Below are 13060 nucleotides of genomic sequence, written 5' to 3'. Positions count from 1 at the left end.
ATCCTTGGGGCTTGCTTTATTCATTTTGAGTCGGTCACTTCACAGCGTCTAAATGTGCTTGGTTTTAGATAATACTTGCTTACCAGGCTTTTATGCTTTTTGTGTGCTACTCTTTTTTTACACGAAATATTTAAAATTTACAGAAAGGGATGGGAGAATGTGCCTACCATCCAGACTCAAATGAATATTAACATTTTGGTGTATTTGCTTCAGAGCTTTTATCTTATCAGAGATAAACCATCACAGAGGCAGTTTATAATAGCCTATATGTAATTGAACACTTGAAATGTGCCAGGGACTACTTAATGGTCCACATGTACGAATTTATTTAATCCTTACGTAACCGTATGAGGTATGTGCTGTTGTTATCCCCATTCATAGACGAGGAAACTGAAGCGTGGAAGTTAAGTAGCTGTGCCAGGGTACTCGGTAGTTAATGGCAGAGCTGGAATTCAGTCCCAGGCAACGTAGAATCCATGCTGTTGACCGCTAGCCGGTGCCGCCTTTCCTATTCTTTCTCGATCCTCTACCCCTCACTCCTTCTCTACTCCAGAGGCAGCACTGTCCTCAAGTTGGACTCTCTCACCTGTTCGTGTTTTTATGTTTGCTGCCTATTGTTTACCATAAATGTCATACAATGTGGTTTAAAGAAGAGTGGTATCCTCAGCTAAATAGAAGCCTGCACTTTTTTTTTTTTTTGAATCTCAGTTTGAGATTTATCCATATTATTACATGTAAATCTAGCATATTTTAAGAGCCTAGTATATTTTGTGTTTTATTTATCCATATACATAACCCCTGACTGTCAGGATGAATAACGCAAGAGTCTAACATGGAATGTATCACATACAGAATGCCCTTCCTGATTGTTTCCAGGGAGCATTGCACCTTAGATAAGGCACTGCACCTCACCACCTGAGCTACCTGGTCTGTTGTGAGGGTGCTGGACTGGATGCACTACCCCCGAGCTGGCTCGGAAAGTCTGTGCAGTAGAACGCAACAGGCTTCCCTGCTCTTGGCAGAGGTAGCCTGAGTTTGGGATTTAGAATTTATCCAAAATAATTCCCACACAGGTATTTCAGAGTTGCCAAATATTTTTTTTTCTTGCTTTCATTCATAGAGATTGACAAATATCATATGATATTGCTTATATGTGGAAGCTAAAAAAAGGGTACAAATGAACTTATTTACAGAACAGAAATAGAGTCACAGATGTAGAAAACAAACTTGTGGTTCAGGGGGTAAGGGGAGGGGGATAAACTGGGAGATTGGGATTGACATATACACGCTACTATATGTAAAACAGATAACTAATAAGGACCTACTGGATAGCACAGGGAACTCTACTCAATACTCCGTAACGGCCTTATATGGGAAAAGAATCTAGAAAAGTGCATATATGTATATGCATAGCTGATTCACTTTGCTGTACACTTGAAACTAATATAACGTTGTAAACCACTATACTCCAATAAAAAAATTTTTCTAAAGTGTTTTCACATTGGAAGGATCTTAAGTCTGTGCTATCTACCCCCAAAACTTTAGTGTAAATGATTTTTTAATTTGAATGGTTGCTCTTAAATGTTTCAGCTACCACAGGTTGTTTATCTGGAGCTTTGAGACAGTCAGATAGAGGAGATGAGGGCACAATGGAACGGCCCTTTGAAAACATTTTCCAGAACATTTTGGTGCTTACAGGGTTGCACACATTTTTGCTTTTCATGTTTTTCTTCATCATCATCCATGGCCGATTCCTGTCTTTTCCTTCTTGCTTGATGTGACCACACGCTCTGTACTGGCCCATGTTGGAGTATCTTCAGCCTAGACAGCTTTTAGCAGCAAGCATTAGTATAAGCCTTGGCCATTTCTGAACAGGGGTTTTAGATTAGACTGGGGAAATATTCCAGTCTGTTAAGGGGGGAAAAGCCGCATAATTGTATTAACTTTTTTGTACCTTAGGAACGTGTTGTGGGCTTCCACGTACTGGGTCCAAATGCTGGAGAAGTTACCCAGGGCTTCGCAGCAGCTCTCAAGTGCGGGCTGACCAAAGACCAGCTGGACGGCACCATCGGAATCCACCCCGTCTGCGCAGAGGTGGGTCGCTATGTTTTAAAGGCTCTGTTTCAAAGTGACAGCGTCACCTGGCTTACAGGGGGCAGATCTAGGACTCTGCAGCTAGTGTTCTTTCTGCTGTACTCGAGCTACTTTTACCTCCTTAGAGCTTATTAGTGATGGAGAATATCTCAAAAGAAAGCCTTGTCTCTAGAAATGATTTTTTCTCTTTCATATGTTTCTCATTCCTGGTAACCAGATAGTACCGTCATGCTATTAACTGGTAAAAATGATGAGAATGCTTTATAGAGATGTGCCTCAAATCTTTTATTTATCATGTGTCCTAAATTATTTTCATGGCAGTCAGCTAATAATGCCTTTCGTACCCATAAAGAGCATCAATCCTAGTTATCCCTGAGCTACCCGGAGGCTAAATGATGTCTACCTTGTGAGCTTTTGACATCAAAGAATGAGAATGAAAGTGAGGCTTGTAAAAGATCAAGCAAATGGCAGTAGAACTGGAAATTGACCAGTATGAGCCTCTGGGTGTCAGTGTTTCTTCATGCCTGTCAGTGCTCATTCCAAGAGTCGAATATTGTGATACCACTAAGTAGGGCCTGGAAACCAAAAAAGTGTCTACGCTGGAGAACTTGGAGGTGGGGAGAGGTTATCTCATAAAGAGGCTTAGGTATGGAACTGAGAATTGCAGCCTGGAAAAATGTTCTCATTTCCTTTTTTTTTTTGCCTTTTCCCTGAGTAGGGATAGTGTGTTCCTCTGTATTAATAAGCACCTGTTTAGTGGCATTATTCATAGAAAACTTTGTGTGTATGTGTTGATTTGTTCTGTGTGTTTTTTTTCCTTCTTTTTTTGAAAACTGTTGTTCTTGTGAAGTAAAACTAAATTTCAAAAATTATAAATAGGGCTTCCCTGGTGGCGCAGTGGTTGAGAGTCCGCCTGCTGATGCAGGGGATGCGGGTTCGTGCCCCGGTCTGGGAAGATCCCACATGCCACAGAGTGGCTTGGCCCGTGAGCCATGGCCGCTGAGCCTGCGCGTCCGGAGCCCGTGCTCCACAACGGGAGAGGCCACAACAGTGAGAGGCCTGTGTACCGCAAAAAAAAAAAAAAAAAATTATAAATAAAAATTAAAAAGAATAGATTTTAAAAGCTCTTAAAGAACGGGCAGTATGTCTTTTATTCAGTGTGATGACTGAGACTGTCTAGGGAAGGAGCCAATTAAACTTAATTTTTTTTTTTTCAAGAACACTTAGTGTGTTAGTTTCCTGGGGCTGATAGAACAAACCACCACAAACTGGGCATTTGAAGACAACAGAAATCTATTCTCTCAGAGTTTTGGAGGCTAGAGTCTGAAATCAGGGTGTCAGCAGGGCTGTGCTCCCTCCAAAGGCTCTAGAGAGGATGGCTTCTTTGCCGCTTCAGCTTCTGGGGTTGCAAGTCTTGACATTTCTCGGCTTGTAGACGCATCACTCCAGTCTCTGCCTCCGCTTTTCATGTGATCTTATCTCCTGTGTATCTGGGCCAAATTTCCCTCCTATTGTAAGGATAATTAGTCATTGGATTAGAGCCCACGCTGATCCAGCATGATTTCATTTTAACTTGGTTACATCTGCAAAGACCCTGTTTCCAAATAAGGTCATGTGCACAGTACCGGGGCTTAGGACTTGAACATCTTTCTGGGAGACTTAATTCAACCCACGACAGTGAGTATATTTAAAAGTCTAAGATACTTAAAAATAAGAACAATCATCTCCGACAGGGATAAAGATGTAACTTCCCAACTTGGTTCTGCGAGTGTCTAATTTTTTTTTTTTGCGGTATGCGGGCCTCTCACTGTTGTGGCCTCTCCCGCTGCAGAGCGCAGGCTCAGCGGCCATGGCTCACAGGCCCAGCCACTCCGCGGCTTGTGGGATCTTCCCAGACCAGGGCACGAAGCCGTGTCCCCTGCATCGGCAGGCGGACTCTCAACCACTGCGCCACCAGGGAAGCCCGAGTGTCTAATGTTTTAATCTGAACCCGGTTCTCAGTGGGCTGGTTGAAAGGGCCGACGTGTGCTTGCCTCCTGCCGCCTCACTTGGTTGTGTTGTATCGTGTCGTGACGTGCTGTGTTGTGGCCCAGCAGCAGTGGGAGTGCGGCAGCATCTTGGCAGGGTGACTGCCAGCTGGGCAGAGAGGTGCAGTGAAGAGGCAGGTGTCCTCCTGAAGCCCGGGCCCACAGGGAGGTCAGCCAAAGGCCTGCTCCCGCGGTGCGCCTGGCACCATGGGAACCCTTTTTAAGTCTTGATTGCCACTGTGCCTCTCCATCTGTTGGTTCTCATATGACGTTGAAGCTCAGAGGTGAATGTTCTCCTCCTCTGATAGGGCTTTTCTCTTTTTCTATTTCCCAAGCTGGCGGCTGATGAACGAGATTAAAACCCTGGATGCTATTTTCTCACCCTCTGAGCGCATCTGTCGTGCAGCCATGTGCCTAGCACTGTGCTGGGCACTGGGGAGCAGCAAGGATTTAGGATGTGAGTCAGAGCAGGGAGGCAGGTGAGGGAAGTGCCGGTTACAGTCCAGTGTGGCAAGCCCTAGGGTCAGGGGACGACACCAAGTACGAGAGCTCTGTGGAAGAGCTCGCCGCCTTTCAGGTCCCTGAGCACTGCTGTAGCTTGACGAGCTCAGAGAGGGGTAAGAAAAATGATAAAACTAGGCTGGAGAAGTAGGTAGGAAGGTCATGGCCTCATAAACCAAGGCGGAACATTTTGACTTTATCCCAGGGCCATTGCAGTTCAGCTGAGAGAGCTTTAAAGCTGGGTCGGGGTCCGGGGGTTGGGGGGACGTGATCAGACACCTTACTGAGAGAAATCCCTCCGGCTGCGCTGTGGGGAGAGGTCCCGCCGAGGCATGTCTGGAGGCGGGCAGGGGCAGGGGCCTGAACTGGGGTCATGGCAGTGTGTGTCACAAGACATGGTCCAGGCGAGAGGGAATAGGAGATGGAGTTGATCGCGCTAGCCTGCTGTTTGGAAGTGGGAAGAACTGAGAGTGGTTCACATTTGCGGCTTGAAGTAGGGAGCAGTCGTAGAAAGAGCAGCTTCCCGGGGAGTCACACTGCAGAAGCGCTGAGGTTTCTGAGGGCTTACTGACTGTGTCAGGACCCTGCCCCCCGCATGCTGACTTACTTATTAGTCCTTACAGGAGCCCCACAGGGTGGGTGGCAGGAGTGTCTCCCATTTGACACCCGAGGGAATTGAGGACAGAGCCGTTGAGTGACCTGGCAGCTTGGAAGTGGCAGAACCAAGATCCAGACTCAGGCAGGCTGGCTTCCGAGGCACCACGCAGTGCAGATGACGCTCTACACACCTTCCCACAGCATTTGACGTGGAGCTGCTGTAACTCACAGGGCCAATGGGCCGTGCTGTGCAGAAAGCGTCTAGGGGAGTCCCTGGCATTCGGCAGATACTCAGTAACCACATGTGTTAGCTGGTTTTCCCCAGGGTATTTCATTACAGAAGATGTGGCTTGACTAAAAAGTCATCATTACAGAATTCTGGGGAGAGGGGAGGTGGAGGAAGGAGGTATATTTCGAGAAAGCTCCTCTGGTGATTTCTTTTACCTCTGGTTTTGAGCAACTTGCTTAGAAACTAGATTTTGAAAAACCAAACACTTGTGACAAAATCGTGACTGTGGAAATCTTTCTTAAAGCTTCTTGATTGAGGGAAAGTAAAATTTGATCAGTTGGGGATTTTTAGGGACACTCTTGCTAAGTGCTGAGCTCTGGCTGGCATAGTATGTAATTGAATTTGTTACTGGACCCACTGGTCGTTTTTTCTGTTTGTTTTTTTAGCAAACAGCCATGTGCTGTAGAGGAGTGCCACTCAAAATGCAGTGCAGAGAATGTTTGTTACTAGTCCATAATGAGATCAGGATGGAAATGAAGAAAAAAGGTTTAGGAACTTAAAGGGTAATTTGACAGTATCTGATATAATAGAAAATTTGGGTTTTAATTTTACATGCCTTTAAAAAGTTTGTTTCCTAATCATTTTTATCAAACTTTACAAATGTCAGTCCACAGTAATAATATGAAAATTGGTCCTAGGCATTGCTTTCAAGTGTTTAGAACTATCCCGGCTCCCGTGCCAGCTGTGGGTGGTTTGCAGAACGATTCATTGAATGAACTCTTCTGTACCATTTCGATAAAATAACCTGGGCAATTGCACAACCTTTGGCTCTCAGAAGTAATTGCTTACAAAAGTTGATGAATTCCTCAGTGGAGGCTTTGCTTTTTGGAGCAAAATAGTTTCCAAAGGGTTTCCTTCTGGAATTGCTGGAGGAGAAGGAAGGACTCCTGTTGTTTTGACTGAAGGCCCCTTGGTTTCAGTACGAGAGAGGGGTTCTTAAGGCCTGGGGTGTCAGTGATGGCATGAGCGTTGTTCACTGTGAGGACGGTATGGTAATAATTTATTCTGGATATCTGAGCAGTAATAGTTGAATAGGAAACTGATTACACATCATTTTGAGTAATAGTTTCAACTTAAGTTTATTTGTAGAGAAAAAAAATGGCTCAAGAAGGAGCATCAGAGAGAAGACCCTGTGAAATGTCTTAGAATGACTTTTAGTGCCAAACATCAGAAGTTTTGTTTTATTAATAGTCAGCATAATCACAGTCTTCAGTGAAGGGGGTCTTGTGAGGCTGGGAGGTGTTGGCCAGATAAGAAATGTGAGGTACATGCCTACCGCATTTGCCCTTTTGTGAGTGTTCTTTGTGCTGGGATCGAAAAGCTACCTCTGCTCATTTTTTTTACATGTATTTTTATGAAAATTCTAAAGCAGCTCTGCACGTATGAAATCTGTGTAAGAATCGACCCCATCAGTTTTTCCGTTTAGACTAACCAATAACAGCAGTTTGGCTTTCCCCATCTCTTTAACATCAGCATGTCTTCCAGTATAAGAAAAATAGATAAGAGCTCTTTTTTTTTTAATATCTTTATTGGCGTATAATTGCTTTACAATGTTGTTAGTTTCTGCTGTGCAACAAAGTGAATCAGCTATATGCATACATATGTCCCCATAGCCCCTCCCTCTTGAACCTCCCTCCCTATCCCGCCCCTCTAGGTGGTCACAAAGCACCGAGCTGATCTCCCTGTGCTATGCGACTGCTTCCCACTAGCTATCTATTTTACATTTGGTAGTGTATATATGTCCATGCCACTCTCTCACTTTGTTCCAGCTTACCCTTCCCCCCTCCCTGTGTCCTCAACTCCATTCTCTACATCTGCATCTTTATTCCTGCCCTGCCACTAGGTTCATCAGTAACTTGATTCCATATATGTGCGTTAGCATACGGTTATTTGTTTTTCTCTTTCTGACTTTGGTCACTCTGTATGACAGACTCTAGTTCCATTCACCTCATTACAAATAACTCAATTTCGTTCCTTTTTATGGCTGAGGAATATTCCATTGTATATATGTGCCACATCTTTATCCATTCATCTGTCTATGGACATTTAGGTTGCTTCCATGTCCTGGCTATTGATAAGAGCTCTTTTCCCCCTTAATTTGTTTCCATTTTTGATGGGTTTAGTTTTTTAACTACATGTCCTACAAGTTCTATTTCTAAATTAATTCCTGAGAAATAAAACATAAGCTTGCAAATTCACAAGCCTGGAATTTGCTTTAATGTATTCCCTGCCTCATTATTTTTCTTCCTTTTTCTTCCTTTATAAAAATTGGAGAGAGAGCATGTTTGATGGTGTTTTAAATTGCCCGTGATACCATCATCCGAACACAGCTATTTTCATTATCGCATACTCATATCGCATATTATCATCGCATATTATATTATTTCATTATCACATATTTCATTATCGCATAATATATTGCATATCTTTCTGTCCTCATCCACAGTCACACATTTTTTAAACAAAGGAGTTGTATTGCTTTTCAAAAAAGAATTGTACTAGTTTACAGTGTCATCAGCGTTGAATTTGAGTGCTAAAGAAAACGTTGCAAAATTCAGTGTAACTTCTTTAATAAGTATGAAAGATACCTATTTCAAGGATTTTCACATACCTTTATTAACAAGGATGAACCTTTTTTTCTTATAATTACTGTTTTTTTGGATACAAGTTGTTTCCACATTTTTCTTCTGGGTTCATACTTTAAATGTTTTACTAGCCATTATTACTTGGGTCTGACTTTTTTGAGATGCTGCTGATATATAGGGAGAAAAAAGGCTTTGTTGCTGCTTTTAAGGCTAAAATAGACCACGGGTTTTTCTCAGTATTGTCTCTCCTTTACACAAAAGTATTTTCCCCTTTTATTCACAAGTATTTTTGATGTTGATTCCTGTTGCTTTGACCTATGTAAGTCAAAGTGGCCTCGATTTCTTGTGCTCTTTCCTCTTTGTATTAAAAATCAGGAGACCAGTTGTTTCTCAGGAATCAGAGAATGCAGCTGACCAAAAAGCTTGTCCAGGTGTGCTGACAGTGATACAAGCACTTGATGAGTCTCGCTTCCTCTGGGGTCTCTCCCAAATCAGCCATAGCCTCCTGTCTCAGTATGACACTTACTCAGTGGTTCTCAAAGGTCGGTCTGGGTTAGAGTAGGACAAATGGACTCTGCAGAATCTTGCTAGAGTTACCTTTCAACTTACTTGGTGTGACCGAAAAGATTTGGATTGAAATCGTGTTCAGTAGCCAAATAAGTTTCTAAGTTTACTTGATTTGACACAAAGTCCTTTTATGTTTTCATGCCTGAGCAGTATAGATGATCAGTTTGGGTGGTGATTTTGTTTGGGTTTTTTTTTGCCTATAAAAACAGAGGTTTATTCCTTGTGGTGCTCTAAGGTCATCATGGAACAGCTGCAGCTCAGCTCCAATTCCATCATCACTCCAGGACCTGGCTGATGGGGCAGCCTCTCCTAGGGGCACAGCTGGCTGAATGGCAGAGGGACAGGAGGTATAGGAAAAGCATCTTGGTGCCCAAGGCTTCTGTTCAGGAGTGATGCTTCCCACTTCCACATGTATCCTTGGCCAGAGCAAGCCCCTGCCCCCCATGTCCGTGTCCAGTAGGGCGGGAATGTATAATGTGTGGTCCACACAGTGTCATCACAGGGAGGTGAAGGCACCATATGTTTTGGAAACTAACAAAAATCTCACAGTTCAGTCAGTGTTAACATGAAGAGGGGTCAGATTTGACAGAAAAGAAGCAAAATGTCTAAGACTTACTAATTGACGGTACATCCGCAGTAATGGAAATAGAGGAATTAAGGGTCAATTCCAGATGCGTGACGCGTGGCCTGGTCAACCAAGTAGTGGTGCTGCCATTCACCAGGAGCCATCTGCCTAAAAGGGAGTAGTTGCCTGAATGAGACCATGACGAGAGCATCTAAAGGGGAGAGAGCTGAGGAAGGACCCCTAGGGCCATGCTGCCTGGCCTTGTTCATGTCGTGCACGTGTGGACGGTGGCATTGTTTGGGCAGCACACTGGAATAAGCCGATCAGGCACCTGGTTCTGCAGCCCACCCGCCCTGGGGCTCTGACCACCCTAAGGGCTGGGGGAAATCAGTGTTTCAGGGACGTCTCTGGTGGCACGGTGGCTAAGAATCCACCTGCAGGGGACACGGGTTCGAGCCCTGGTCCTGGGGGGAAGATCCCACATGCGGCGGAGCAACTAAGCCCGTGCGCTGCAACTACTGAGCCTGCGCTCTAGAGCCCATGAGCCACAGTTACTGAGCCCGCGTGCCTAGAGCCCATGCACCGCAACAAGAGAAGCCACCACAGTGAGAAGCCCGTGCACCACAACAAAGAGTAGCGCCTGCTCGCCGCAACGAGAGGAAGCCCACGTGCAGCGACCAAGACCCGATGCAGCCAAAAATAAATAAATAAATAAATTTATTTAAAAAAGAAAAAATCGGTGTTTCAGCAGCACACCTCTAAGCCATGGTTGAGGAATAGCCACAAAAGAAGGAAACAGGAAAGAGTGCTTTCACGGAAACAAAAAGAAGAAAGAATTGTTAGAAGGTCAGTGAGATCGACAACAAGAAATGCTACAGAGAGGCTGAGAAATGAAAGCTGCAAGGTGCCCTCTGGATTTGGCAATTTAGAGAGTTACTGTTACAGATAGACTGTGGGAGAGCTGCAGGTTTCCTGTTTGGGGAAACCACAAAGTTAAGCAACCAATGGTTAGTTGACCATGCAGTGGGCTTCTAGGCTTTGGATTTTGCGTTAAATTCTCAGTGCGTTGCCTACACCGGTGTTCCTCAAGAAGTTCTAATCTGTGGTCTTCAGGCAACCTGCGTTAGAATCACTTGGGACTCTTGCTAAAAGTGAGATTCCTGGGCCCCACCCTAGATCTGCCAAATTAGAATCTGTAATTTCCGTGTATTTTAATCAGCGTGAACAGGCTTTAAGGTTTGAGAGCCCTTGTTTTTTTTTTGTATAGGCAATCCTGAGTAGTAGCAAATCAAAGCCACCTAAAGTTCTTAGGCTCTAAGTTCACAAGGACCAATGTTTCAAGGATGTGAAACCAGGAGAACTTGTCAGTCACTGCAAATGAGAGCATCCATTGGTCAGGCACTTTGGAAATCTAGCCAAGTCAGAGTTGCACCTACCCTCGCACCCAGCAATTGTACCTCTAGCTCCAGGTGCAGGGAGGTGTACCAGAATGTCATAGCATGTTGCAGATAGCATATTGGTTATAGCTTGAGTGGCCAGCAAAAGGAGCCTGGGTATGTAATTTGTAATATACTCACTATTTGAGTAATTGAATACTATAGTACAGGGGTCCCCAACCCCTGGGCGTGGCCTGTTAGGAACCGGGCCACACAGCAGGAGGTGAGCGGCAGATGAGCGAGGGACGCTTCATCTCCCAGTCCCCATCGCTTGCATTACTCCGTGAACCATCACCCACTTCCTGCCCGCCCCCCTCCACCCATGGAAAAATTGTCTTCCACGAAACCGGTCCCTGGTGCCGAAAAGGTTGGGGACCGCTACTATACTATATATACTATACTCTAATATGGTATCATATACTATAGTAATTGAATACTATTCAGTGAGAAATGGAAGAATTAGAGCTATCTGTGTCCATATGCGTGAATAATAGAAATAAAGTATTGAGCCAAGAAAGCAGGTAGCAGAAGAGGATGTATATACTGTCTTGCCATTTGCATATTAAGTTTTTAAAAACCTACAAAAGAAAAGCAGCAGTCGGCGGGGGGGAGTTATCAGGAAGGGGATACACATGGGGCTCGAACCATGTGTTATGAAGCTCCCTGAGTTGGGTGGGCACAAGGGTGCTCGTGATAGTGCACTTCACTTCTTTCTATGTGTCCAGAATATTTCATGGTACATTTCTTTTAGAGAACTGATAAACAACCAGGGTATTGCTTTAACCACCCTCATGCCAGTAAGTGCTTTATTAGATATAAGCTACATTTTTTTCTCTTTCGCCTTGGTTTTGAAATGCTTACCTTGGTCATATTACATCTCTGTTGTAAGTAGTCACCCAAGTCATTCTTAGTCCCGTGGTGTTATCTGAGCTGCGCCCAGTTAACCTCTGTGCCGGTGTCCGAGTCTCATGCTGTCTCCTCCCCTGCAGGTATTCACGACACTGTCGGTGACCAAGCGCTCGGGGGGAAACATCCTCCAGACCGGTTGCTGAGGTTAAGCCCCAGTGTGGGTGCTGCTGCCAGGACTCCAAACCACTGACGTATTTCTTGCCCAAGTCCAAGGCGAAGTTTGCAGAAGGCTCTTGGGCTTCAGCAGCCACGTGTCCTGTGCTTATAGCCCCGAGGCCCCCTTGGATCTCATGGGCCGGAGGTGACGCGTGGGTGGCAGGCAGCATCGCACTGGGGTCAGCATGACGCACTCGAAACTGGCTTTCGGCAGAGCTTCGCAGAGGGGCATCCATGAAGTCACCAGCCTCAAGCCCGCGCGGTGGGTGGTGATGGAACCGTCGAAGCAGTTTCTGCATGGCCTTTCCTTTGTAGGTTTTCTTATTCTCACTGTCGGCCTTTCTCATGTTGGTTATTTTTTTCTTTTTTTCTCTGCCGTGTTAGTGAAAGTAGAGATGCTAGCAGACAATTTTTATCCAAAAGCAAGTCGCGGCCACCGTGTGCAAATAAGACGGCTCGTTGCTGGGACGGCGCACTGTGGCTCCTAGGCTTGTCCCGGGGAGAGAGCGTCTCCCCAGAACAAGTGGTCACCACTGGCCAGGTGTGCTCCCAGGCACTGTACCACTGATGATGAAATGGCTACCTGGCTAGCCTGTTTGGAGGAATATTCCACTGCAGGGAACTTGGTCGTACAGCGTTATCTCCACTGTTCTTCATCATGGAGGCAGATGCACAGCTGAAATGGGGAAAAACAATAAATGTCTTTATTTAGTCCGTTGTGTGCTGGTCTAAGTGAGCTGAGATCTTTTGCAATGGGGAAACATTTAACGCTCGTTTAAAGACTTTTTGGGGGGTAGCTTTTGCTTTAAGCTAAAATCACAAAATACCACAGCTTTGATTTTCATGTGTGTTACGCACCTCTCCCTTCCTAAGAACTATATTCATAGGAAAAATGTCTTTCCACACTTAACACTTTAACTCTTGTGGTAATTACTTGTTTAAAGAAAGCTGTTAATATCATAATTTATTATTTTTGAACACAGGTGGATGTGAAGGATTTTCATGTGAAAACCAAATGGTTTTGGCTTTTTCTGTTGACTGTACTTGGTGGAATTTGGGCAGAAGTGTTTCTGCTGCATTATCATTCCAACTCGTATTATCACAAAGAGGTATTAACCCTACAGTTACAGATTTCTGGCTAAATGTACTGACGACGGATCATATTTAGGCCGTTTTCCCACTCCAGAAGTTGCATTTTAAACATGTTTTGGACATCAGACCTCCCACCAGCAGGTCTTACAGCTCCTTTTTCGTCTCCTCCCCTCTGTGTGTGTTTCTCGGCTGCAGCACTGGGTGGTTGATTTGACAGTACGTCTCGGTGACCTCAGGGAACT

The 13060-nt window shown here is 44.8% G+C and overlaps 1 protein-coding gene across 4 annotated transcripts in view; it reads left to right on the top strand.

Annotated features, from left to right (window-relative positions):
• Positions 1 to 12437, top strand: part of TXNRD1 (thioredoxin reductase 1) — a 62489-nt gene extending 50052 nt beyond the window's left edge. For all 4 annotated transcript variants that reach the window (XM_081249673.1, XM_081249671.1, XM_081249670.1 and 1 more), the window contains 2 exons: positions 1960 to 2094; positions 11651 to 12437. In XM_081249673.1, coding sequence (XP_081105799.1) covers positions 1960 to 2094; positions 11651 to 11713 — 198 coding nt within the window. In that variant the 3' untranslated portion in view covers positions 11714 to 12437. The remainder of the gene's footprint in view (positions 1 to 1959; positions 2095 to 11650) is intronic.
• The last annotated feature ends 623 nt before the right edge of the window (positions 12438 to 13060 follow it).

This window comes from Mesoplodon bidens, assembly GCF_964165515.1.
Source record: "Mesoplodon bidens genome assembly, chromosome: 11".
In the NCBI taxonomy this organism is placed as follows: domain Eukaryota; kingdom Metazoa; phylum Chordata; class Mammalia; order Artiodactyla; family Ziphiidae; genus Mesoplodon; species Mesoplodon bidens.
The sequence above is the reverse complement of the archived record's forward strand: the minus strand, read 5'-3'. Positions and strand labels throughout refer to the sequence as shown.